The sequence below is a fragment of the Bufo gargarizans genome, chromosome 4, assembly GCF_014858855.1.
Source record: "Bufo gargarizans isolate SCDJY-AF-19 chromosome 4, ASM1485885v1, whole genome shotgun sequence".
Lineage (NCBI taxonomy): Eukaryota > Metazoa > Chordata > Amphibia > Anura > Bufonidae > Bufo > Bufo gargarizans.
The window spans coordinates 496976023-496999420 of NC_058083.1; the positions used below are offsets into that span (position 1 = coordinate 496976023).

At 48.2% G+C, this 23398-nt stretch overlaps 1 protein-coding gene across 2 annotated transcripts in view; it reads left to right on the forward strand.

Moving 5' to 3' along the window:
• The window catches only part of PREPL (prolyl endopeptidase like), an 83511-nt gene that overhangs the window by 21152 nt on the left and 38961 nt on the right, over nucleotides 1–23398 (forward strand). The window contains exons 2-4 of one of the 2 annotated variants that reach the window (XM_044290161.1): nucleotides 8100–8150; nucleotides 10628–10693; nucleotides 14111–14303. In XM_044290161.1, the coding sequence (XP_044146096.1) occupies nucleotides 14136–14303 (168 nt within the window). In that variant the 5' untranslated portion in view covers nucleotides 8100–8150; nucleotides 10628–10693; nucleotides 14111–14135. Of the gene's footprint in view, nucleotides 1–8099; nucleotides 8151–10627; nucleotides 10694–14110; nucleotides 14304–23398 lie in introns of those variants that run through there. The other variant, XM_044290160.1, reaches the window with a different exon arrangement.

Here is a 23398-nt window from a genome sequence, read left to right on the forward strand (position 1 = left end):
ATTGAATACCTTGGGGTGTCTTCTTTCCAAAATGGGGTCACATGTAGGGTATTTATACTGCCCTGGCATTTTAGGGGCCCTAAAGCGTGAGAAGAAGTCTGGGATCCAAATGTCTAAAAATGCCCTCCTATAAGGAATTTGGGCCCCTTTGCGCATCTAGGCTGCAAAAAAGTGTCACACATGTGGTATCGCCGTACTCGGGAGAAGTTGGGCAATGTGTTTTGGGGTGTCATTTTACATATACCCATGCTGGGTGAGATAAATATCTTGGTCAAATGACAACTTTGTATAAAAAAAAAAGGGAAAAGTTGTCTTTTGCCGAGATATTTCTCTCACCCAGCATGGGTATATGTAAAAAGACACCCCAAAACACATTCCCCAACTTCTTCTGAGTGCGGCGATACCACATGTGTGCCACTTTTTTGCAGCCTAGGTGGGCAAAGGGGCCCACATTCCAAAGAGCACCTTTAGGATTTCACAGGGCATTTTTTACACATTTTGATTTCAAACTACTTCTCACGCATTAGGGCCCCTAAAATTCCAGGGCAGTATAACTACCCCACAAGTGACCCCATTTTGGAAAGAAGACACCCCAAGGTATTCAGTGAGGGGCATGGTGAGTTCCTAGAATTTTTTATTTCCAGGACGTCCCCCATGACAGCACATGGGAGGATGTCCAATCCAATCACTGTTGGGACAGGAAGTGAAACAGATTAAAAGCCCCCCCCCCTTCCCTCCAATCTCCAGTGTCTTCCTGTCCCTACTGGGATGGGGGTGAAGCAGCTTGGATTGCGAGAGGTCCTGGAAGAATCGGGTGCTTACCTAGGCACCGGGTGGCCAGGTCGTGTCGGGGGTCCGGTACTCCCCTCTCAGGCCTGGTCGGGCGGCGTCCCGTACGGCCCCGCTAGCTCCCACTTCGGGGGTTCTCTAGCTTGTCCCGACCTGCCTGGGACGACGGCAGGCGGGACGCTGATGCCGCTTCTCCTCCGGGAGCTCTGGGCTCAGCGGCGCGCTCCCAGCGGCGTCGTCGTCGCATCTTCATGACGTCACTTCCGGGTCAGCCGGAAACAAGATGGCGGCGCCCAGCACAAGCGCTGGAGGCCTGGAAGCCCGGCCTCGCGCTCAGGGGTTGACTCCCTCCCCCCGGGGGGGGTTGAGTTCCCCTTATGAGAACGGAGCAGCGCGGCAGCAGAGGTGGAGGTAAGCCCCAGTGGGGAAGTTGTGAGCGGCTGTGTGTTTGCTTAGCCACCATGGAGCCCCAAGCGTCAGCTAAATCCGAGATTGTGTCTGACCCCTCTGCTGCAGCCCATGTAAGTGTCCTTATCCTTATACCCTGGTGTACTCTCCCTAGTCATTTAGCATGGTTTCTCGGATTTTTCCTAGGATAAAAAGAGTTCTGGGCAGTCGGCTTCCCAAGACCCCAGAAGGAAACCGAGAAAGTGTGCGACTTGCGGGGAAAAGATGCATATATCTTACAAGAAGCAGCTATGTGCCGATTTGCATTGCCAGGTTAATGAAGGAGGAGCAGCCGTCCTTTCTCACAGAACTTAGGAATATCGTTCGTGAAGAAGTACAGACTACGGTTTCTTCTCTAAACCCCCCGCCACCTCCTTCTCACCCTGACTCCCCTCCCCCAAAAAGAAGGAGGACTCTGATTCTGATAATCTGGAAGTCTCGGACGGAGAGATTGAGGATGACACCATCTCTGCTTCTGGCTCTTCAGACCACCCTAAAAGATTTTTATTTGCTACTGAAGACCTAGACGCCCTCCTCCATGCGGTTAGAGATACCATGCAAGTAGAGGAAGCTAGCCCTCCCATATCCGTTCAGGACGAGATGTTTGGGGGGTTGGGGCAAAAAAGACTCACCTATTCCCAGTAAACTCCCATCTGAAGGAGATAATTCTGGAGGAATGGAAGGAGGCCGAAAAGAAGCTAGTTATGCCTAGGGAATTTAAAAATCGGCTGATTTTTAATCCTGAGGATACTAAACTATGGGATGAAGTTCCCAGGATAGACATTCAGGTGGCGAAGGTCACAAAGAAGACCACCATCCCCTTCGAAGATTCCTCAAACTTAAAGGACCCTATGGATAGGAAGGCGGAGGGGCTACTTAAGAAGGCCTGGGAGTGTTCATCTGCTCTTATTAATGCCAACATTACTGCCACCTCGGTAGCCAGGTCTATGGGGTTATGGCTGAATCAGCTAGAGAACCACCTTAGACTAAAAACCCCAAGGGAGGACATTCTAGAATCCATTCCCCTTCTGAAGATGGCTACAGCCTACCTGGCGGACTCTTCGGCCGAATCCATCAGGATTTCAGCTAGAAACAGCACCCTGGCGAATTCGGCTAGAAGGGCCCTTTGGCTAAGAAGTTGGTCAGGGGATGTAGCGTCAAAGAATAAACTTTGTTCGATCCCTTTCTCAGGTTCACATGTGTTTGGCCCAGTCCTAGATACAATCCTTGAGAGTGCCGCGGACAGAAAAAAGGGCTTTCCGGAAGAGAGGTCTAAGAAGACTCAGTCCTTTCGGAGGGATTCAGGCCAGGGACAGTCACAGAATTTTTCAGGTAGAGGGAAAGGCAAATCGGGCAGGTGGAGCTACCCCAAAGGTGGGAAGGGGAGGGGGTTCCTTCTCAAACCCAACACTTCCTCCTACCAGAATAAATGACGCCAGACCAGTGGGGGGGAGACTTCGGTTCTTCAGTCATCAATGGCCTTTAGTAACTCAGAACCCCTGGGTACTTCAGACGGTACGAGAGGGGTACAAAATAGAGTTCTGTCGTCCGCCCCCTCAGAGTTTCTGTGTTACCACTCCCCAGTCTCCGTCTCTGAAGAACCAGATGGTTCAGGACTTGGAGAAACTTTGTGCTATGGAAGCAATAGTTCCTGTTCCAAGACCCCAACAGGGCAGAGGCCACTACTCCAAACTGTTCTGGGTAAAAAAAAACAGACGGTTCACTAAGAACTATCATAAACCTGAAGTTCCTGAACAGATGGATCCAATATTTCAGGTTCAAGATGGAGTCAATACGTTCAACGGTTCCACTGATTCCAGCAGGGGCATTGATGTGCACCATCGATCTCAAAGATGCCTACTATCATGTCCCCATTCATCCAAGCCATCATCAGTTCCTCAGGTTCGCGGTGACGTTAGACGGCATAGTACATCACTTCCAGTTCCAATGTCTTCCATTCGGGATTTCAAGTGCTCCACGCATCTTTACGAAACTAATAGTAGAGATAATGGCGTTCCTGAGACAACAGGGAATAACAATAGTCCCGTACTTAGACGACTTCCTCCTGACAGCATCCTCAGAGGTCCTTCTGCGGAACCATCTGCAGACGACGTTACGGGTTCTACGAGATTTAGGCTGGATTATCAACCTAGAGAAATCAGATCTTTGCATGAGCGAAAGGAAGATCTTTCTAGGCACCCTTCTGGACTCCCAGAGACAGATGTCCTTCCTTCCAGATTCAAAACGCGACGCTTTCATAGAAGAAATATCCTCCTTCCAAAGAAAAAACCTCTGCTCCATCAGAGAGGCTATGCGGATACTAGGCCTGATGACATCCTGTATACAGATGGTCCAGTGGGCCCAGATCCACTCAAGGCCACTTCAGGGTCTAGTCCTCACCAAGTGGGACAAAGACCAGAGGTCTCTAGACAGGAAGATCGGGATCCCAATGTCCATAAAAGAGTCCTTGAACTGGTGGATAACTCCCGGCAACCTACAGAGAGGGGTTCACTGGCTGAGGAGACCTTGTTTGACGGTGGTGACCGATGCCAGCATGACCGGCTGGGGTTCACACGTAGAAGATCATCTCTTTCAGGGTTCATGGTCCCTGGCAGAGAGTCAGCGTTCCTCAAACGTAAGGGAATTAATGGCGGTACTAAGGTCTCTCCAAGCAGCAGAACTTCTCTTAAAAGGGAACCACGTTCAAGTTCTGTCAGACAATATAACTACAGTCTGCTATATAAGGCATCAAGGGGGAACTCAGAACCCAGGCCTTCAGGAGGTCGCAGGGAAAATCTTCCTTTGGGCACAGGAAAATGTCCTATCTATCTCAGCCCTCCATATCAGAGGGAAGGACAATGTTACAGCAGACTACCTGAGCAGAAGAAGATTCCATCCGGGAGAATGGATGCTGAACAGGCAAGTCTTTCACCAGATCTGCAGGAAATGGGGGTACCCCCAGGTGGATCTCCTAGCCTCCAAAGAAAACGCCCAGGCGTCTCAGTTCTTTTCCCTAGATCCCCAGCGGGGATCCTCTGGGGATAGATGCCATGTCAAAACCATGGGACATGGATCTAGCTTATGCCTTCCCGCCAATCCCGCTTATCCCGGCCACCTTGAGGAAGATCAGCGAGAGCTCGGGGAAGTTCATTTTCATAGGCCCAGCCTGGCCGAAGAGGAGCTGGTATCCCCTGTTAGACAGGCTAAAGGTAGAAGAACCAATATCACTCCCTCTGAAGCCGGACCTTCTCACTCAGGGGTCCCTTCTCCACCCGGATCTGGAAAAGTGGAATCTGAAAGCCTGGATCCTGAAAGGAGAATGCTGAGCAGGCAGGGCTTGTCACATGCTGTAATCTCCACACTACAAAAAAGTAGGAAACCAGTGACAAATGCTATATATAGGAAGATCTGGAACAGATTTAATTCCTGGTTGGCTGATACACATCCGATCCAGATCAACTCCTTCCATCGCGCAGATTCTTGACTTCCTACAGAAGGGCTTTGACCTAGGGCTACGCCCTAGCACGATCAAGGTGCAGATATCAGCCTTATCATCCTTCCTGGACTACCCACTAGCAGAGCATCGTTGGATAAAGAGGTTCGTAAAGGCTATATCCAGACTAAAACCCACTCTGAGACAGACTGTTCCTCCTTGGGACTTATCTATAGTTCTAGATACCCTCTGTAAGATGCCCTTTGAACCCTTGGACACCATTCCATTAAAATTGCTCTCCTGGAAGACGGCCTTCTTGGTAGCCATCACTTCAGCACGCAGAATTGGTGAACTTCAGGCCTTATCCATGAAGGAACCTTTCTTAAGAGTCTGCCCGGATCGAATAATTCTTCAGTTAGACCCAGCGTTCCTCCCTAAAGTCGTCTCTACTTTCCATAGGGAACAAGAAATATTCTTACCTTCTTTTTACGCCTCTCCTAGAGATCCGGAAGAGGAGAAATTCCATTGCCTGGACGTCCGTCGGGCAGTCCTTGAATACCTTCGCCGAACAGAGCCTGATAGGAAGGACTCAAACCTCTTTGTACAATTTGGTAAAGCAGGAAGAGGGAAGAAAGTGACTAGAAGGACTCTGACACAGTGGATCAAGTCGACAATTGTGGAAGCATATCGTCTTCAGGATAGTCCCTGTCCTATCTCTATCAGGGCACATTCTACTAGGGCAGTCGCAGCTTCCTGGGCGGAGAAGGCGAACGCCTCTATAGATCAGATTTGTCAGGCAGCCACCTGGACGAGTTATAACACCTTTTGTAGACATTACAGGTTGAACCTACCGTCCAATCGTCAGCTTTCCTTTGGGCGTAAGGTTCTACAGGCTGTGGTCCCTCCCTGATGGCTAAGTTGGTAACTCTCCCATGTGCTGTCATGGGGGACGTCCTGGAAATCGGTAGTTAGTCTTACCGGTAACGTTCTTTCCAGGAGTCCAACATGACAGCACTACTAATTCCCTCCCTAATATGTGATTCAGTGTGATGTTAACATTGCTTATCATATTAGTAATAAAATTGTGTTGCATCCATCCGGTGTAGTAATTTAGAAGACACTGGAGATTGGAGGGAAGGGGGGGGCTTTTAATCTGTTTCACTTCCTGTCCCAACAGTGATTGGATTGGACATCCTCCCATGTGCTGTCATGTTGGACTCCTGGAAAGAACGTTACCGGTAAGACTAACTACCGATTTTTTTTTTTGTCACAAGTTAGCGGAAAAGGATGATTTTTCTTTTATTTTTATTTTTTTCTTACAAAGTCTCATATTCCACTAACTTTTACCCAAACCATTTTTTTTTTTTTTACCCAAACGTTTTTTTTATTTTTTTTATCAAAGACATGTAGAACAATACATTTAGAGAAAAATTTATATATAGATGTCGTTTAAAAAAATAATAATTTACAACTGAAAGTAAAAATGTCAGCAGCAATGAAATGCCACCAAATGAAAGCTCTATTAGTGAGAAGAAAAGGAGGTAAAATTAATTTGGGTGGTAAGCTGCATGACCGAGCAATAAACGGTGAAAGTAGTGTAGTGCAGAATTGTAAAAAGTGGTCTGGTCATTAAGGGTGTTTAAGCTAGGGGGGGCTGAGGTGGTTAATAAACTCAGGTCCAAAACCCATCTTTCCCATCACTGTCCACAGGTATTGCCATTCCACGCTGTCGAATGCTTTGGCTGCATCAGTTTAAGCTATTTGCCAGTGCTTTTGCTAATATTTTAACATCTAGTTGGAGTAGGCCGGGAATATAGGTCTATAGGACTCCGCTGCTAGGATGGCTTTACTCTGTTTAGGAAGCACCACCACTATGGCTTCCTTCATGGAGGTTGGTAATATACCCTGCTTGGGGGTAAAAGGATTGAGGAATAGGTTTTATATATCTCCGCTGGCAATCCATCGAGCATATTTCTCTGTTCCGTAGTAAGGGTATGAAGGTCCAGGTCTCTCAGGTAAGGGTATGAACCAGGTCTCTGGTTCAGATGCAGGAGTTTTAGACTTGTACAGGGAGGAATAAAACAAGTGCATAATCTCAAGTACCTTTTCAGGAGCTGTACTGAGTTCTCCTTCAGGGTTGCGGAGAGCAGCTTATATAGGCTGATTGTTGCTGAGCCTTAGAAACCATAGCCAGTAATCTACCCACCCTTTCTCCTTGCTCATAATACGTCTGTTTCTGAAAGAAATGTTTATTTCTTGCGTTAAGTAGCCAGCGTTGATTCAGCCTCTGTTGTGCTCCTCGCCATTCTTCCTCTTGTTCAATAGATGGGTTCACAATATACCTGGCTTCAGCCATCTACATCTAGTAGGAGGCCTTTTACTTTGGCCCTAGTCTCGTTTCTTTATTTTTTTTTGTTTACCTCTGCAATTAGTACACCCCCCCCCCCCCCCCCCTCATAGGAAAGCCTTTATAGTGTCCCAAACTACTAGCTGGGGTGCCGAGGGAAGATTATGCATAAAGAACTCCTTCAGTTTGTCTCCTATATCCGCCAGCACATTAAGCCAGTATGGGTTCCACACCATGCATCCCCGCAATACAGGAGGAAGGAAGTTGGCTGTGACAAGCAAAGGGGGATGGTCTGATATTCTACGGGGAAGATATTGTATGTCCTGAATTAGTTGTCCCATCACGGTGTTGCTTAGTTTTAAGTCTATCCTGGATAGTGACAGGCTGAATCGCAGGGCAAAGACATTTTCAGAAGATCCTGTGATGTACTGGGCTCTCCTTAGGGCTGCCAGGTGGAGGCTTCAGCTCGGCGGTGAGCTCGGTGACGTCACCAACACTGATGGGCAGGCTAGCCTGTAAAACGACTAGGGCAGCGCTAAAGCCGGCCCATCAGAGCCGGTTACGTCACAGAACACACTGCTGGGCAGAAGCTTCCACCCAGCAGTGTATTATTGTAAATAAAAAAAGCCCTTGCCCTGCGCAATCTAGCACAGGGCAAGGGAGCGCATCGGAGCATGAGATGCTCCAATGCGAACATCAGGGAGGCTGCATGGGTGAAAATATGGTTATGTCCGGGTTCAGATCTGAACCCAGACAAACCCTTTAACTTTCTCTACATGATAAATACCACTTGCTGAAGTGAGACAACCTCTTTTAATGTACAAAAAGTAAAAAAAAATAAATAAATAAAAGTGCTGTAAGTTGCTATTAGGGATGAGTGAACTTGTGTTTTCAAGTTCGGGTTATCTAAGAATTCCATGATGGATTCCGTTACCACAGACCGTAATGGAATTCTATGTCTGCATTAGGGCTGCACCATATGGGAATTTTGTGCGATTGCGATTAGGGCCCTAAAAATTGCAATAACGATATGCGATATTTTAAGGGAATTGTGCTAGAGGTCTATTTGCTTGGATTTTCCAGGATGAGCCGCTGATGCTGCCACAGGAGCCCCTGTCATGACCCATCACCCAGGTACCATATTTTTTGCTTTTTAAGACTAACCTGATTATAAGACGCACCTAAGTTTTTCAGGAGGGGGAAAAAAAAAAAGATTTTAAACCAGAAGGTGTGCTTTTGGTGGATTTTGAACAAATTGGGGACCTGTGGATGACGCGCTGTTATGGGGGACCTGTGGATGACGCGCTGTTATGGGGGACCTGTGGATGACATGACACATAGGGCCATGAGGGGGGCCAGCATAAGATGCTATATGTGTGAATGACACACATATAGCATATTATGCTGGTCCCCCTCATGGCCCTATGTGTCACAGCATTACTTTATTAATGTCCCCTCATGTGTCCTAAACTGCGCACATAACTGTCTTTGTATGCAAAGTCTTTCTTTACTGCTGAAACAATCGCTCTCCTATTGAAACTCCTATTAATAAAATAACCAGCCTCTGTACTCACTATGAATGCACTGAAGCAAGCGGGCCGGCCGGCGCATGACTGATGTCACTCAGTCAGTCGCACTCCTCCCACTTTATTAATGAAGCAGGAGCGCGACTGACTGAAGTCATGCGCCGGCCGACCCGCTCGTTGCAGTGCATTCAGTAATGAGAACAGAGGCTGGTGATTTTATCAATAGGAGAGCGATTGTTTCAGCAGTAAAGAAAGACTTTGCATACAAAGACAGTTATGTGCGCGGGGCCCTCCGCGACTTGCCTCCAGCCCCTCCCCGCACTGTAACTGTTGTATCGCCCGCCGCGCTTTCAGCCACGTAAAAAGTCAACCATCGCTTAATGAGACTCACTGCCATTTTCCTCCCACTTTTTTTTGGGGGGGGGGGGGAGGGAGTGTGTCTTATAAAGCGAAAAATAATCGCAGCATTTTTGGGTCGGCCAAATCGCCATATCGCAATCGGCAATTATCGCGAAACGATTGCTTTGGCGATATATCGTGCAGGCCTAGTCGGCATGCAACACGGAAGCCTATAGGAATACTGTTGTGTGAAATTTGTTTTCAAGTTTAGCGTACAAGGTTCGGGTTATCTAAGAACTCTGTTATGGATTCTTCTACCACGGACCATAAGTTATGGTCCGTGATAGCGGAGTCCATAACAGAATTCTTAGATAACCCGAACCTTGTACGCCGAACTTTTAATACACAAGTTCTCTCATTCCTCTATGGCCAGTATCAACTTTTATTATGACGGAATGCCTCTTATTAGGCTTCCGTCGTGCATGCTGTCATAGAATTCCGTTATGGTCTGTGGTAATGGAATCCATTACCCCAGGGCTCAACAAATCCCAGGACGCCATGGCGATCAGGAATTTTGTCCTGGCGCCTGGGTATTTGCCCTCACGTGGCTGCCCCCCAGTAATCCGGGGCGCTTCTGGCACTCCACCGCATATACGTGGACTTCTCGGACAGTCTGGCAGGGAAGGAGTTACCCGGATCCGCCCCACCCGCTCACTGGATGCTGCTCGTGGCTCAGACCAGGCGGTGTGACCCGCGGGGTGGACAGGGTGGCATCAGGGGAGCGGAGGAGGTAGGTAGGACGCAGTGGGTCCGCATCATGTGGGCGTTCCTTCTCCCTGGCTGTAGCGCTGTCCATTCGCAGTGCAGGGAGAAGGAACGCCCAGGAGAAAAGCTGATTTCTCCTCCCCATTGCTCCGATAGTAATTAGCATATGGCGCAGGAGACAGTAATGGGGCACGGCGGGCAAACGGAACGGCGCCCAGGAATAATAGTAAGTGCTGGGACATCTCTGGGCGCCGCTCTATGTAGTCTGCTACTTAAATTCTGGACCAATATAAGGTTGTCTTTAACACATAATACAGGAGGCAGGTTGCCAGCAGCAGAATCGCATTGCCGGCACCTGCCTCTGACAGGGAGCTGCGATCAGCGGCAGTTAACCCCTCAGGTGCGGCATCGCGAGATTACGGCAATCTAGTATTCACCCCCCCTTGACTTTTTTTTCGTGTTTTGTTACATTACAGCCTTAAAGGGGTAGTCCCATCTCAGACAATGAGGCATATCGCTAGGATATGCCCCCATTGTCTTATAGGTGTGGGTCCCACCGCTGAGACCTGCACCTATATCGAGAATGGGGCCCCGCAAGTGAAGGAGGGCGCACTGTGCATGCGCAGTCGCCCTCCATTCATTTCTATGGGGCTGACGAAAATAGCCAAGCACTGGCTCGGCCATTTCCGTCGGCCCCATAGAAATGAATGGAAGCCTGGGCCATGCATGTGCGATACACTCCCATTCACTTCTATGGGAGCAGCGCTTGGTGGTGGACAGACCCCGGTAAATCTGGGGTCCTCCAGCCACAGCTCTCCCCGCTCCATTCTCGTTATAGGTGCGGCCCCCATTGTCTGAGATAGGAATACCCCTTTAAGTTCAATGTTTTGTTAATCTGTATTTTATGTGATGGATCAGAACACAATAGTCTAAGTTGGTGAAGTGAAATGAGAAAAATATATAAATAAAACTATTGTTTAGAAATACACGCCGAAACGCACGTTGGGGTAGCGCCATCATGGTTGGTCCACTCCTGGTCTGATGTTGGTGAGTCCTACTTGGTATTTGTCCTGCTTGGCCGGATGCATATGTCTATGCCCGTGTTGGGCCTTGCAGTCAATTTGTGACTCGCCTCTTTTATCCAGTATCCAGTTCATTTTTCTTTTACCATATCTTTATCCCGCTGACCCCACACTTTCTTTACCATTTTTGACCGGAGTGTCCCTCCCAGGGTGGCGCCGTTCTCTCCCTTCCCTGCTCCCTTTTTTGTTCCCTGTCCTACTGCATCTTTTGTATGTAATTTTGATGTTTTTGCTATGCCATAATAAAATATTTATAACACTCATTATCTGGCACTCCAAGCTTCATTTTCTTTTTTGTTCTGACATTGTACTCGGGAGCTTGTGCTGAGTTATCTACCAGGGGTGTCACTGTGGGTACATTGGGTGGGTACGGGACCCCCCCCCCCCCTTTTTTTCTTCCTGACACCCCCGTGGGTCCCCCCCCCCTTTCTGTTTAGAAATAGAAAACAGAAAATTGGCATTTGCGTATGTATTCACCCCTTTTGTTAGGAAGTCCATAAAAAGCTCTGATGCAACCAATTACCTTCAGAAGTCACATAATTAGTGAAATGATGTCCACCTGTGTGCAATCTAAGTGTCACATGATCTGTCACTACATATGCACACCTTTTTTTTGAAAGGCCCCAGAGGCTGCAGCACCTAAGCAAGAGGCATCACTAACCAAACACTGCCATGAAGACCAAGGAACTCTCCAAACAAGTAAGGGACAATATTGTTGAGAAGTACAAGTCAGAGTTAGGTTATAAAGAAATATCCAAATCTTTGATGATCCCCAGGAGCACCATCAAATCTATCATAACCAAATGGAAAGAACATGGCACAACAGCAAACCTGCCAAGAGACGGCCGCCCACCAAAACTGACGGACTGGGCAAGGAGGGCATTAATCCGAGAGGTAGCACAGAGACCTAAGGTAACCCTGGAGGAGCTGCAGAGTTCCACAGCAGAGACTGGAGTATCTCTACATAGGACGACAATAAGCCATACGCTCTATAGAATTGGGCTTTATGGCAGAGTGGTCAAAAGAAAGCCATTACTTTCAGCAAAAAACAAAAAGGCACATTGTGAGTTTGCGAAAAGGCCTGTGGGAGACTCCCAAAATGTATGGAGGAAGGTTTTCTGGTCTAAAATAGAACTTTTCGGCCATCAAAGAAAACACTGTCTGACGCAAACCCAACACATCACATCACCCAAAGAACACCATCCCCACAGTGAGGCATGGTGGTGGCAGTATCATGCTGTGGGGATGGGAAAGATGGATGGTGCTTAATACAGGGATATTCTTGAGCAAAACCTGTACCACTCTGTGCGTGATTTGGGAGGTTCACCTTCCAGCAGGACAATGACCCGAAACACACCGCTAAAGCAACACTTGAGTGGTTTAAGGGGAAACAAAGTTGTGGGCATGTTCTGTAAATTAAATTATGCAAATCCTCAAATAATCCATGTTAAATCCATGTAATTTTTGTGTGGCACCAAAATACGAAAAAAGTCAAGGGGGCTGAATACTTTTGCAAGGCACTGTATATGATCGAAAATGTACTAACCATGCGCAATGATCTTTCTCCTTGACCTGAAGTTAGGTCTCCGACCACACATCTTCCATAACTCCCGTCCATACTACCCTTCTAGTCTCCCACTTTCCTTTATCCCACCTCTTACTTTCTCCTATTCTATATTGTGCTCTTCTCAGTTTACTAGATTTATACAGAGAACTGCTGATTCGTTACATATAAACCTGTTGCGCACACAGAAAATCACAAGGTCCTATTCATGTTTATTTTCTACTTTTTCTTTATTATGTCTATTCATATCTGTATCCACATATGGCAAAATATATGTTGAATTTTGAAAAAGAATGTCCCTTATAGAAGATATCCCATTACATATAGGTGGCAGAGTCAGTAATTCCGGAGGCTTTGTGTTGTAAGCTGCTCTGTTAGCACATCACAGTTTTCCGCAATTGTGATCCATCAGAAGAAAAAATAAAAATGGATCCTTTATTTTGACCATCAGTTATGCGGGTTCTGCATCTGCTTTAGCCATTTCCCATTTGAGATCCATTATTTTACTTCGTGGAGGATCTCAGAAGGAAATGGCTAAAACGGATGCAAAATAAGCACAACGGATCCTCAAAGTAAAGGATCTGCTCTTTTTAGAAGAGCAAGGAAGAAGAAAAAAAAAAAAGTTAGAAGAACTGAAAACGAAACGGTGATGTGAACCCAGCCTTAGGGCCCATTCAAACGGCCGTAGTGCTTTGCGGATCCCCAAAACACTGATACCGGATGTGTTCGTTCCGTAATTTGCGGACTACACGTGGATGCAACCATAATAGAAAATGCCTATTCTTGTCGGACAAGAATTGGACAAGCTCTATCTTTTCCACGGAGCCGCGGAGCAGAACCACAGATCCAGAACAGCACATGGTGTGCTGTCTGCATCTTTTGCGTCCCCACTGAAATGAATGGGTCTGCACCCGTTCCGCAAAATTGAGGTATAGATACAGACTCATTCATACGGCCGTCTAAATGAGCCCTTGGACTCTCCAATCAGCCCCTACTTGACAAACTCGTTTCGGCTCCTTCAGTAGTGCAATACTTCATATGTACCATTAGAGTCTGCGGTTAGCCACAGCACACATTCCTGAATTACTAACATTCAGATCGACCAATAATTGATGAATATATGGACAGTGTACTTAGGAGACTTGTCTGGGGGTTGTTATGCAATTATCATATATTGCAGGCTGTTATCTATTTTTATGTGTTTTTCTTTTTATTTATTTAGTATTTTAATCTTTCCTTTTCTCATGTAGTCATCTGCATGTTCTTTATACCAATTCATGTCTCGAGTGGCCCATTAGATAGTTAGCTGCATCGTTATCGGAGGAAATTTCTAATTTACAACTTTTCAACAAAAAAGGAGCCCAGAGAGCCAGTTTTATTGTAATTAATGTAATACCTTTAATTATATCAGTTATTCACCCCAACTGTATGTATTTTGCGGACTGCAAAATGCGGATGATGTCTGCGATGCATCTTTTTTTTATTTTTTTTTCCTGTATGTTCTGCAAAAGTTAGAACATGTCCTATACTTGCCACAAAATGTAGTTCATGGACCCATTAAAGTCAATGGGGTTGCAGAAGAAATGGCATCATCCATATTTTGCAGATCTGCATTTTGCGAACTGCAAAATACATATGGTCGTGTGCATGAGCCCTTTAAAAGGTTGTCCACGAAAATTTGTGGGGCGCAAAATTTGCGGGCCGCAATACGAGCAAGGGCTGGGCAACGGCCGTGTGAATGAGGCGTAAGTCTGCTGTGTTGTCTATATGTGTTTTTCTCCCCAGTGAATGAATATCTGATACTATTCTGTCTTGCAGGTTTTGGCTATGAGCACTTGACGCAATGAAGATCCGGTTACTTGTGAGTTCAGCATCATGGTTGTTCTGCAGACATGGGACCCGAGCAGTAGAGAAAAAACTGTTCTTCACGTCTTGGCAGAATGGTTGCCTGACTGGTTACCGCAGAGAGTGGGCTAAGAGCAAATTACTAAGGGGACTGCACTCCTGGCAGGTAAAGATCATGTGTTATGTTTTACATGTGCATCATCTTTAAAGGAGTTAAAAAAATTAAAATCGGACATCCTATAGTACATGCCAATACCTTTAACAAAGCTAGAACCAGACCTGTACCTCACATGGATCCAGAGATCTCCCCATCCATTTCACGGCAGGACGGACCTCATTGAAATCAGTGATTGACATGAGTGCACACATCTAACGGCTGTTAAAAATGGGTACACAGGCCATTTAGGGGTTAAAAAAAAAAAACTCCCCTCATCCGCGGAGCGGTAGTCTCTTCTCTCTTCACTAAGCAGGACCTGCGATCTGTGTGGTGACGTAACCACGTGGAAGCGCGCAGTGACGTCATCGCGCACCTTCGGCAGGTCCTGTTCTGTGAAGAGGCTGCTGTAGCGCGAGCAAAAGTGGATAAGGTTTTTTTTTTTTTTTTTTTTCTTTTGGCTGTAGAACTCTATGGGGGCATTATATAAACCATGGGGGACATTATAAAGCTGGGGCCCTAAAAAGAAGAAGAAAAAAACACACACACACACACTATGGGGGACATTATTTAAGATGGGGCCCTACATTGGGGACATTATTTAAGATGGGGCCCTACATTGGGGGCATTATGAAAGCTGGGGACACTATAAAAAAAAAAATTATATACACTGTGGGGGACATTTATTTAGCTGGGGGCCTACATGGGGGCATTATTAAAGCTGGGGGCACTATAAAAAAAAATGATATACACTGTGGGGGACATTATTTTAGCTGGGGGCCTACCATCCTGTGGATGTTCTCAGTAGGGTCGGTCTAGAAATAACTGCCAATCTAATTCATCCATTTTTCATGTCCGTTAAAAACTGATGGAAAACGGACACACAGCCATAAAATGGATGCACACACTGATTCAAAATGGCCATAAAAACGGAGTGTGTGTCCGTTTAAAACGGACGTTTTTTTTTTACTGTTGTGTGCATGAGGCCTAACTGCCAACAGAACATATTGCTGGTGGATGTTGAAGAGTTAAACTGAGTGTGTGCGATTTAGCTCAGTGAGACGGACAAAGAAATGAGCAAAAGAACAACCAGCAGGTGGCGCTATACAGATACATTTTATTGAATAACTCGGTGACTATACAAAAAAAATGTAATCCATGCAATTCCAAAAGTATTCAGATTCAGGTGTTTTTTAGGATTCAAAAATATGTACAAATGGGATTTAAAGTGAAACTGTAACCGCTCCTGACATGAACGTTTTTTGAATTTCATATGTAATTTCACCTAGTAATACAAGAAAAGTAATAAAAGAGAATAATTAAAGGAAGGGAAAAAAACTTTAAAAAAAGTTATAAATTAATAAAACCATTTTTCCATAAAAAAATAAATGGTTTTATTTTGAAAAACACATGCACACATCTATGGCATTGCTATGTTCTCCACAACCCCTATAATAAAGATAACAATTTATTAAAACAGAACATAAAAAAATATTCTTTTGCATAAAATGTGCATATTTTGTGCAAAAAACAAATATAATTAAAATGCACTGTAAAAGTCAAATATTAAAAGTGCAAAAAAAAATGGCTTCACTTTTATTTATTTTTTTTTCATTACACCCTCCCTGCCCGGCCCCCCAAAAATAAAATAAAAGCTAATAGATGTGTTTCAAAATGGGTTCACTAAAAAATACAATACGACCTGCCAAAAACAAGCTTTGGTATGGCTGCATCGGCAAAAAATAAAAAGTTACCGGTATTGCCAGTAAAAAATAATAAAGAAAAAATGCTAATTGCCCTCAAATTGAAAATCATTTTTCTCGTGAATGGCATTGGGGGACACAGCACCATGGGTATATGCCCAGCTGCCACTAGGAGGCTGACACTAGAAAGTGTTGGCTCCACCCAAATGGCCTATACCCTCTGCACAGACACTAAACTACCGTATTTTTCACCCTATAAGACGCACAGGCCCATAAGACGCTCCTATGTTTTTGGGGAGAAAAATAAGAAAAAAAATATTTTTAACCAAAAGGTGTGCTTTTGGTAGGTTTGGAACTAATGGTGGTCTGTGGATGACGGACACTGTTATGGGGGGATCTGTGGATGACGGACACTGTTATGGGGGGATCTGTGGATGACGGACACTGTTATGGGGGGATCTGTGGATGACTGACACTGTTATGGGGGGGGATCTGTGGATGACTGACACTGTTATGGGGGGGATCTGTGGATGACTGACACTGTTATGGGGGGGGATCTGTGGATGACTGACACTGTTATGGGGGGGGATCTGTGGATGACTGACACTGTTATGGGGGGGGGATCTGTGGATGACTGACACTGTTATGGGGGGGGGATCTGTGGATGACTGACACTGTTATGGGGGGGGGATCTGTGGATGACTGACACTGTTATGGGGGGGGGATCTGTGGATGACTGACACTGTTATGGGGGGATCTGTGGATGACAGACACTGTTATGGGGGGGATCTGTGGATGACGGACACTGTTACAGGGGGGGGGATCTGTGGATGACGGACACCGTTATATATGTGCCATCCACAGACCCCCCAGACCATAACAGTGCCATCCACAGACCCCCCCCCCCACCCCTTAACTGTGCCATCCACGGAATCAGCCAACCCCCCCCCCCAGTATACAAATATAAAATGTCTTATTCAATAAAAATTTATTACATATGCCCCAGGGGTGTGGAATTCCTATCGCCCGACGCCCGGGACATGCAGTTCCGGGCGCCGGGCAGGTAGTTTGTGCAGGCAGCTTAGCCCTGCGGGCAAGTAGCAGGGCTGACTGATCCGATCCGTTTGAAACGGCTCAGCTCAGTCACACAGACAATGCAGAGACGCTGGCAGCAGGGAGCCTGAGGGAGGGACGGGGAGGAGCGTAATATGATCTTAGAGTGGAAGCTGGCTTCTGCCAGCCCCTCCCCTCCCCGCCCACCAACCAATCACCGACCAGAGCTGAGGGGGCGGGGCAAGCACAGTAGCAGCTCTGAGTCGTCTGAGTCACACAGGGGAGTCTAAGAATAGAAATGAATCGAATGAGTCACAAGTTAAAAGAATCTAAAGATCCGACTTAGTTTGTGACTCATTCGATTCTTTGAGTTAAAAGAGCCGTGAGTCAGAGTGTAGAGCAGTGAGTCAGAGTGTAGAGCAGTGAGTCAGAGTGTAGAGCAGTGAGTCAGAGTGTAGAGCAGTGAGTCAGAGTGTAGAGCAGTGAGTCAGAGTGTAGAGCAGTGAGTCAGAGTGTAGAGCAGTGAGTCAGAGTGTAGAGCAGTTTACACTGAGGCTGTCTGGCTGCTTTTGTTGCAGCAGTGATAAGATTAAGGGATAGGAGAAGTGACAGATGACACAAGAGTTTAGATTACAGGTTGAATTAAATTAACCCTTTAGGATCAAATTGGCTTGTCAGGAGATATATATGTTAAAGGCATCTCATTCAGTTAAGTAGCTATATAGCTAAGGGTGGGTTCACTTCACTTCACTTGGTTCATTGTACTAATGTCAGTGTCAGACTGTTGTCACTGTGGGTAACAATGCACATTGCACACCAGTGACAGCTTCTGACTCCTGTCCAGCGTCAGCCTCAGCTTCCCTTCACTATCCCTATAATAAATCACTCTTCCTGATCCTGACTCACTCATAACTAATTAGAGAGCTGAAGAGCCGAGCGCACTGAGTCAGCAGCAGCAAGTGATTGTGAATCGACTGTATAGCATCTGCGCATGCGCACCGGCACCTAGAGTCTTCGGTTCACTTGCGAGTCAGCTCAGCAGTCTGACTCACCAAGTGAACCGAAGATCCGATTCATGAATCGGTTCATTTGAATGAGCTGATTCAAATGAACCGATTCACCTAAAAGATCCAAACTTCCCATCACTAGTTATCAGCGCTCCTGTGCAGGCCGGAAGTCGGACGCCACGGGCCGGAAGTCAGCTCCCAGCGGAGGCACACGTTAGTCAGCGGCTGTAGTAGGAGCTCCTGTCATGGTGGCAGCCCGTGCCGTGATAGATAGCCCAGCAGGTAGTGTGTGTGGTGACTGCTCTGGGTCAGCTATGCTCTGCTGTCAGGCTGCCGCTCTGCTTCTTCTCCCTGGCATTGAAGTGTCAATAGGAGTCCTGCCAGGTTCCAACTTCCAGCCACTCACCCTCCATGAATAGGGGGGGGGGACTTCCCCATACTGGCATGTACATTAAAGGGATTCACTGGCCCAGTATGGCATGTATATTAAAGGGATTCACTGGCCCAGTATGGCATGTATATTAAAGGGATTCACTGGCCCAGTATGGCATGTATATTAAAGGGATTCACTGCCCCAGTATGGCATGTACATTAAAGGGATTCACTTAAATATGGTTTTGATTTAAAATTACTTTTTGTATCAGGACAAGTAGATTGTCATGAGGGACAATGAGATTGAGACCCCGCTTTAGTCCTTCGACAAGTAGTTTTTTTTTAAATTTCCACACCCCTGTGCCCCCTCACTCCTAAACTCCTAATAGTACCTTACAACTGTACAACGCCGGAGTTCCGGCAGGCAGGTCGGGCGGCCGGCCGGCGTGTCACTCACTGACGTCACTTGCCTGCGCCGCCTGCTTCATTCATAGAGTAGGCGGCGCAGGCAAGTGAGATCAGAGAGTTACGCTGCCGCCCGCCCAGCCTGCCGGCATCGTACAGAACCTATTAGGGATAGGATGTAAGGTACTATTAGGAATTTAGGATTGAGGGGGCATATGTAATACATTTTAATTGAATAAGATATTTTATATTGCTATACCGGAGGGGCGGGGCTATAGTACACTGACTGCACCGCCCCGCCGCTATTCCCGGCCCCCTGCTCCTCCTACCAGTCCCTCCCCCGGCCCCCACTCGTACATCGCATCCAGCGATGTTAAACCTGTCAGCATTCGCCCCATAAGACGCAGGGGCATTTCTCCCCCATTTTTTTTTGGGGGGGGGAAAGTGCGTCTTATGGGGCGAAAAATACGGTAACTAGTTTTAGTCTAGTGTCCGTAGGAGGCAGACATGACCTGCTCTGGGTATCCACTTTAGTTGCACCTCCTTCGGGCGCGTACTCTGAGTACCTCACCGGTCACCCAGTCCCCCTTACTTCATCCGCAGTGGCATGCTGGCAATCCCACATCTGTGACGAGTTTGCCGAAGGGGTGACCCTGCGGCACCTGAAGACGCCGGAGGGTGAGTATCATCCCACCTTTCCCCTGCGTCCCTGCCCCATGGGGTTCAAGGTTAGTTCCCCTCCTTCGGTCTGGGGGTGCTCAATCTCCCGGGCCTTTTTCTACCATAGTCCCCAGGTTCTACCTTGTTCTCGGGTCCCTGGTGCCCCCCCCCAGTTTTTCCCTCCCTGAGCGTCGCTTCTCCCCAGGAGCCTCCCTCACCTGTTGTGTGTTTTTTTTTTTTTTTTTTTTTTTTTCTTCATTCCAGAGGGCCTCTGGTTTCCCGCAGTTCCTCCCCACCGACGGCGCTCTTTTCCCGGCCGAAGACCTAGCTTTCTCTTTGCCTAGGCCGCAGCCCCCCCCCCCCCCCCGGGCCTTTTCCTTAACCCCTCTTGGCTCTTGCAAGGGGTCTTCCTTCCCTTCCTATCCCAATTCAGCGCGGGCTTTTGCTGTGGGCGGAGTTTTTGCCTACTTTTTGCTGGCTTTTATTCTGGGCCTCCATCTTGTCAGTACTCCTGAGGGTCGCTCTCCAGATTTCCCTGCAGCCTTCCTGGCACTCTAATGCGACTGCTGCAGCACCTCTTCGGGGACACAGCCCCTGGGGTCCGGTAGGACAGCCTGCGGCTGGCTGCTTTTCCTCATTTTTAGGCTCCCAACCAGTCCTCATGTCCTCTTTCAGAGAAGACTCCCATCCCCAGCCTCTCCTCGGGGTAGCCACGTTTTATGTGTGCGCCCGTTGTAATAAAAAGTTGCAATGCGGTCAACCTGAGCCTGTTTGTACGCAGTGCCTTGCCTCCAGACCCTCTCAGGACGCTCTGACCACCCCTTCTGGGTCGGTTCCTCCTGAATGGGCTGCCTCCCTGTCCCAACCCATAGGGAACCTTGCCCGACTCTCCTAGTCCATGGTTGAGTCGCTGGACTGCTTGCCAGCCCATATTGCAGCCGCCTCGGTCCCTCCCAGGGACTCCGCAGTGGAAGGGGCACGCTACTGTTCAGAGACCAGGTCCCGCAAATGACCTCGGGTCGTCACAACCATGTCCCGTTCATCCTTGGGTCACTCCCAGAACATGGCTGAGGCTGGCGACGAATCCTCCCCTGTCGCACCTTCTGACGACTCGGGGGACACCTCTGACTCCAATTCCGGATCAGAGCAGAGCACAGCCCTGTCTGCGTCCATGCAGGATCTCATCAGGGCAGTTAGGGATGCTCTCCACGTGCAGGAAGACCTCTCCTTTTGTTTTCCCTAACCATGCGGATCTGTATGCACTCCTGGCCAAGGAGTGGCATCATCCGGATAGACGTCCGCTAAGAGCTTGGACGTCCTCTTTCCCTATTCTGAGGAGTCTATTACTACGTGGTCTGTCACTCCTCAGGTAGACCCACAAGTGGCCCGACTTGCTAAGACTACCACCTTTCCTTTGTCCAACGCGTCCTCTTTGTCTGATCTGTTGGACAAAAAGATGTACTCATTGTCCAAGTCTACATTTGTCGCATCAGGTTTCGCTATCCATCTATCCTTTGCTGCGTCATGGGTGGCTAAAGCCTGTGTGGTATGGGCCAAACATCTTGTTCGGTCCTTATCCCTGGATTCTAGTCAGGAAAGCACCATCTCCTTGCTTCTCATCTTCTCCACGCATCCCAGGACCTTTGATGCTTCCCTAGAATCGGCACGCCGCTCTGGCAGGGCGGCTGCCAGCTCTGTGGCCATTTGCCACACTGTTTGGCTTCGTGCTGGGCAGCGGATGCCACCTCCAAAAAGGCGCTCATATCTCTCACTTTCCTGGGTGATAGGCTTTTCGTGAAATGCTTGAAGGAACTTATCTCTGAAGCCACGGGTGGGAAAAGTTCTCTCCTGCCCCAGAACCGTCCCCTGCCGTTCTATGTCTTCATCGAGATCTCAGCGCTTTCGCTCCTTTCAGGATTCCTCTTCCAGTCAGCCCTCCTGGGACTCCCGCCCTAAGACTTCCAAACCCCAGTCTGCAAAGCCGTTATCTGCATGACTGGTTTCTGACGCTAGAGTTGCCCCCTCGAGTGGGGGGTCGGTTGCTCTCCTTTCAGGAGCAATGGAGCACAAGTGTGGACGATGCCTGGGTTCTGGAGGTTGTGTCCTCCAGATACAAGATAGAATTCTCCGTCCTCCCCACTGTCAGTTGTTTCAGTCGTCTCCACCCAGGTCCCCCTCCCCGACGGCCGCTTTTTTTCAGGCCAGTCATTCACTACATACGCACGGAGTGATTGTTTCCATCCCGTCCTGACCTCGGAACATTTTCAGGGGTTTTAGTCCAAGAAGGACGGTTCCCTTCGCCCCATTTTGGATCTGAAGGCGCTCAATTACTTCGTACGTGTCCGCCACTTTCGTATGGAGTCCCTCAGGTTGGTTATTGCTTCCCTCAAGGTAGTCGAGTTTGTCATATATCGACATCCGAGTCGCCTACTTGCATGTCCCCATAGCTCAGTCTCATCAGAGGTACATTCGCGGTAGGTTCTCTGCATTTTCAATTCGTGGTGTTGCCCTTCGGCCTGGCGTCCGCCCAGAGGGTCTTTACCAAGGTGTTGGCTCCCCTTGTCGCACTTCTCCGTGCCAGGGGAGTTGCCATAATACCCTACCTGGATGATCTTCTGGTGAAGGCTCCATCCCGGGAGGACAACCTATCCAGCCTCCACATCACCATGTCTGTGCTGTCCCAGTTTGGCTGGCTGGTGAATTACTCCAAGTCCTCCCTTGTTCCCAGCCAGAGGATGGAATTCCTAGGCATGGTCTTCGACACTCAACTTGGCCAAGTTGCCGCCTTCGAAGCAGTTCCTTTTGCCCAATTCCACACCCGATCCCTTCAGCTCTCTATCCTTGCCTGGTGGAACAAGTCTCCGTCAGGCCTCGATCGCCCGATCCGCCTGTCCCTTCAAGTCATCCGGGACTTGTGCTGGTGGCTGAACCTGCTAACTGTCTTCCTCGGCAGATCCTTTCTTCCCCTCTGTTGGCAGGTGATATCCACAGATGCCATCATGGCAGATTGGGGGGCAGTCTTCGGGTCTCTCACTGCCCAGGGTCAGTGGTCAATACGGGAGAGCTCCCTACAGATTAATATTCTGGAGCTTGGGCCATTTACCTAGCCCTGTCCTGTTGGACTCACCTCTTCCGCAGTCATCCTGTCCGGCTTCAGACGGACAACTCCACAGCGGTGGCTTATTTGAACCACCAGGGGGGCACCAGAAGCATGCCAGTCCTGAAGGAAGCCTCTCGCATCCTACGGAGGCAGAAGAACACGTTCCTGCTCTCTCCGCGGTCTACATCCCCGGGGTCGACAATTGGGCAGCCAACTTCGTCAGTCGCCAGCGCCTCGACCCGAGCGAGTGGATCTCTTCGCCTGAATCACAAGCTCCCGCTTTACGTCGCCAGGTCTCGGGATCCTCAGGCTCTGGCAGTAGACGCCTTAGTGCTCCCATGGTCCCAATTTAGTCTCCTGTATCTCTTCCCTCCCCTTCCGCCTCTTCATCGGTTATTGAAACGCCTCAAAATGGATGGTGTTCCGGTGATGTTCGTGGCTCTGGACTGGCCCCGAAGGGCGTGGTACGCAGACCTCGTCTTCCTGCTCGCCGACTCCCCATGGCGGTTGCGTCTGGGTCCTGACCACCTTTCTCAAGGTCCGCTACACCACCCGAGTTTACCTCGGCTTTGTTTAACGGTGTAGCTGTTGAGGCCGCGGTCCTGAGGTTAAGACTTTCCTTCTTGGTGGTGGCTCATGGCAACCCTCCCTTCCTTTTTTTTTGGTGGAATCCTGGGATTTGAATTTGGTCCTAGATGCCCTTCAGTCCTCTCCCTTCGAGCCCTTGAAGGAGGTCTCCCTTTCTTGGGTCTCCTTTAAAGTTGCGCTTTTGATAACTATTACTTCCATTCGCAGGGTCTCCGTGCT